Below are 4,085 nucleotides of genomic sequence, written 5' to 3' on the forward strand. Positions count from 1 at the left end.
GGCCAACACCCCATCAATAAAGATGGACACTCCGCTTGAGTCAAGACTTTTCCAATAAAATGGATCCCGGGATCCCATGGCCCCATCACACACAATTTCCCTACATACTGTCTTTGGAGTAGTACGAGAGTTAGGTTATAATACTTTAAATTGTGCTCATAGTGAATTTAGCTTTTCTCCTAATACAAGAACTGCCTGGCAGATTAGGAATTTCACAAATTACGTTAAAAGCTTTTGTGTCAGAATTACTATTCTAAAACATCACGCAATCCTCGCAAATTTTCACTCATCTTTAATTTAATTTATTACAATATAATAATATTTTAATGTTAGACAAATACATTTGACATTTATTTTCAATTTTTCATACAATAGGTATATATATATATTTGATAGTAACTAAAATAATTACATCATACGCCGCATGAACTCGTAGCAACATTTCACGACGACCAATCATGCCTAGTCAATGCTTTTCATTATCCAAGCCAAAACATAATTAATTAATCACTTGGTGTAATTCTCATATATTTTGATGGTGACTTAATTAATAATTTTCTAAACAGTTATCTCATTGTTTATTGTATATATACTGCAGTGATGATTGATGAAATAAGGCTATTTGAGAAGAAAGGAATAGTTACAGCTAGCTTGACTGCTGGTTAAGCAATGACCTCAGTTAATAAACATTTTCTATATTTGACTTTCAAACCTTCCTCACCATCTGAATGAATAACGTCACAACATTCACATTTGTCCATCTGAAACAATAACACCAAAGTACCAAAATATTAGATTACGTATTTATGCATGTTAGGTCGTGAGTCTAATTGTAATAATTTTGAAGAAAAAATGTAATATTTTTACATGTGCTAGTGAAATAAAAAACATTTGTTGATTTAACAAGAAAAAAAAAAAAAAAAAAAAAAAAAAAAAAAAAAAAGAAGCTGACCTCAGGACGCTTTGTCGATGGCGAGTAAACTTCAATCCTGGAAACATAAGCAGCCGAATGGTTGCCCCTAGACGAACACGCCGGCAACCCTCTCTCCGACGACCGGAGATACGTCATAATCACCCCATCTTCATGGGTTCTGTTCACCGTTTTAAGGAAGAAAACGTGCGGCGCTTCGCAAGGATCCTTAGAAGGAAGCCGAGTGTTGAACATGTAAAGCGGCAGGTGATGCTGATCCCTTGCCCACGGTCGGAACGTTTCGATTGGCATTTGCAGGTAACTCCGGCGATGAATCTTTTCGTAAATCTGAATTGAGTATCCCCACGACACGGAAACCGACCAATTGCTTTGTCGGTGATAGCAAATGGTCTGCTGCAACATTCGGGTCTGGTCGTGGTCCGCCGTTCTCACCAAATGCTTCACCGATTGGAATCGGTCCATGGTTGGAAAGATGGGCTCTACGGCGTCGAGATGATGAAGGGATAGCAGTGGAAATTTGGGATGGGATGATAGAAATCCAGATAGGTCCCCACGTAAATCAATCTAGTATAACCCATGAACCCAAAAAACATGGTCATAAGTCGTGATCAATGCGGTGAAAATGCAATTGTCATATCATAGACCAAGGTTAATATGACATCATAAATCTCGATTCAAAAATTAGATGTGCATGTTTGCAGTTAACACATTCTGTATTAGCAGTTAACAATTTTCAAACATGTTAAAAATTAACGGCACATAACATGGTAATTATAGACACGATAACTACTGACACATAAATTGTTAATTGCAAATACAAAGTCAGTTAATTGCAAACACATAAGATCGATGTTAGTTAACATGTTATGTGTATGCAATTAACACATTTTGTACTTATAGTTTACCGTTTATGTGTTTGTAGTTATCATGTTGTGTGTTTTTAATTTGTTTGTAGATACATAAACAGTTAACTGCAGGTAAAGAATATGTTAACCGTAAATAAATAAGTTAAATGTTATTTTTGAATCAGAATTCATACAGTGCAAGGTAGACCTTAGTTACATGGTATAATTTGCCGTGAAAGTGATGAAAGCGAAGCAAAATATAAAAGAAATTTAATTTCCATTATATAATAATCCTAGTGGTTACAAATGTATTGAACGTTGTACTGGTCAAAGATAAAATTTCTACTTAATTGACTAGTCATGTTTCGTGGGGAAGTGGATCGCAGAGTCTAAAGCCGCCGAGAGTCTAAAACTAATTTTCATAATATAAAATTGAAACTATACATGGGGTTGTACATATGCTGGTTTCGTGTAATAAGAAAGTTCAAATAGAAAAAATAAAATAATGCAAATAATGATAATAAAAAACTATGAAAAAATTTTGTTTTGAGGAAAAACTCAACTTGGATTTTATAAATTCTTTTTTTGTTGTCTAAATAAGAAAGTGAAACAAAGTAAATTAGTTTTTTGGTTAGAACATGTTGTACCTATACGTGAATAGGCCCACCATACTTTATACGGCAAATTACACAATGGATCAAGATCTACCTTGCATTATAAATTTGGTCGAAATATAACATTCAATTTTGTATCTATAGTTGACACATTCTGTACATACAGTTGAAAGTTTCTGTACCTGTAGCGCAACTATCATATTATGTGTCAGCAATTATTAAGTTATTTGTTTATATGTATAGGAACTATTAACAGTAGATACGGGAAGTGCATGTTACATGTATATTGTAATATTGTATAGTAATTAATTACCTGATGAATCCCCTTCAAGGGGGAAAAATTAACTCCAAGATCAGCTATGCAAAGCATGGTAATATGATCGGCAGATTTGACGTGCGCATATCTCCTCAGGCAACTATCCATGTCGTTGGACAAAGCTTCCGCCAGAGGGTAACTGAGAATGAAGCCGGCGCCGCCGAAGCCCTGGTTAAACGAGTACCAGTAGTTGGACATCACAAACTCCGATTGACCCCCCAAGTAATGGTACTTTGTGTGATCATATTGCGCCAAAACATCAACCATATTCTCCACGAAGAACACAGAGTCGTCGTCTCCCATCACCACCCACCTCACCCCCTCCTGCTTCTCCCTAAACACCTCCATTATCCCATGCACCATGCGCGCCGTAATCGGGGCGGCGTGCTTCGTCTCTTGGACCATCTGGTTTATATCGTCTGAGACTCTGTACGGCGGGGAAGAGGGGGACCAAGGGAGGAGATCCCCGGTGGGAGCCACGTCGAGATAAAGGAAGCCGCGGGTGACGCCGGGCCGCCACCATGACTCGATGTAGGCCTTCCGGTGGTGCCATGCCTTTTCGGAGCCGATAAGGCCGAATAGTAGGTGGCTGATGTTGGTCGGAGATTCATTTTTCGCCGCCTCCGGCGATTTCAGTACCCCTTCAGGAGGTGAACAAATGGGGCTTTTGAAGAGAAAAATGGAGGCCAAGTAGAGAACAACACCGGAAATCAGAACGGCTTTAAAAAGCTCAGCCCCCAAACACTTGTCATACCAAGAGGCAATCTTCTCTCTCATTTCTGGAAATTTTAATTTGGACCAGCACAAAAGCCCTGTTGATGAAAATATAAAATGATGAAGAGCTAGTCCGGGAAAATTTTAAAACTGATCGAAACTATTTTTTTTTTTTGCAAGCATAGAAAAGTTTATAATTCAAATAAAAATTGAACACTTCTAGCTAATATTTAATTTGTTCGTATATAATATTTAAGAGTTGAAGTCAATTTCCTATATATTACTTACAAGCAAGCCTCTAGATATTTTCAAAACAGTATGTAAAATACTAAACTGGATGGCGCACACACACACTATATATATATATATGTATAGCCAAACATATTTGGTAATAAAAATAGAGACCGCCCATGCAAAACGCAATGTTTTGGGCAGGAACCGATTTTTGCCGGTTGGGATTACGGATAATTGGAATAATAATAAAAGAAATAACGGTGCCTTTTGGAACAGATTACAAACTGCAAACCTATACAAATTTCTATCTTTATATCTCTACTAGTTTTTTACATGCGTTGCGTGATTGAGATAATGCTTAATGTGTTTTTTTAAATATGTACTTTAAAGTATATAAATGCAAGATTATATTGGAATTTTTCATGCATGGA

General features: G+C 36.8%; 1 protein-coding gene across 1 annotated transcript; it reads right to left on the reverse strand.

The window, feature by feature from the left end:
* Positions 1-551: 551 nt before the first annotated feature.
* LOC109154416 lies at positions 552-3,565 on the reverse strand. The gene is made up of 3 exons (XM_019302214.1): positions 2,704-3,565; positions 953-1,495; positions 552-761 (listed from the first exon to the last, which is right to left on the reverse strand). The coding sequence occupies exons 1-3, from the start codon at positions 3,481-3,483 to the stop codon at positions 663-665; spliced, it is 1,422 nt and encodes a 473-aa protein (XP_019157759.1). The 5' UTR covers positions 3,484-3,565; the 3' UTR covers positions 552-662.
* Positions 3,566-4,085: the final 520 nt, after the last annotated feature.

The sequence above is a fragment of the Ipomoea nil genome, unplaced genomic scaffold (genome assembly GCF_001879475.1).
Source record: "Ipomoea nil cultivar Tokyo-kokei standard unplaced genomic scaffold, Asagao_1.1 scaffold2647, whole genome shotgun sequence".
Taxonomy (NCBI): domain Eukaryota; kingdom Viridiplantae; phylum Streptophyta; class Magnoliopsida; order Solanales; family Convolvulaceae; genus Ipomoea; species Ipomoea nil.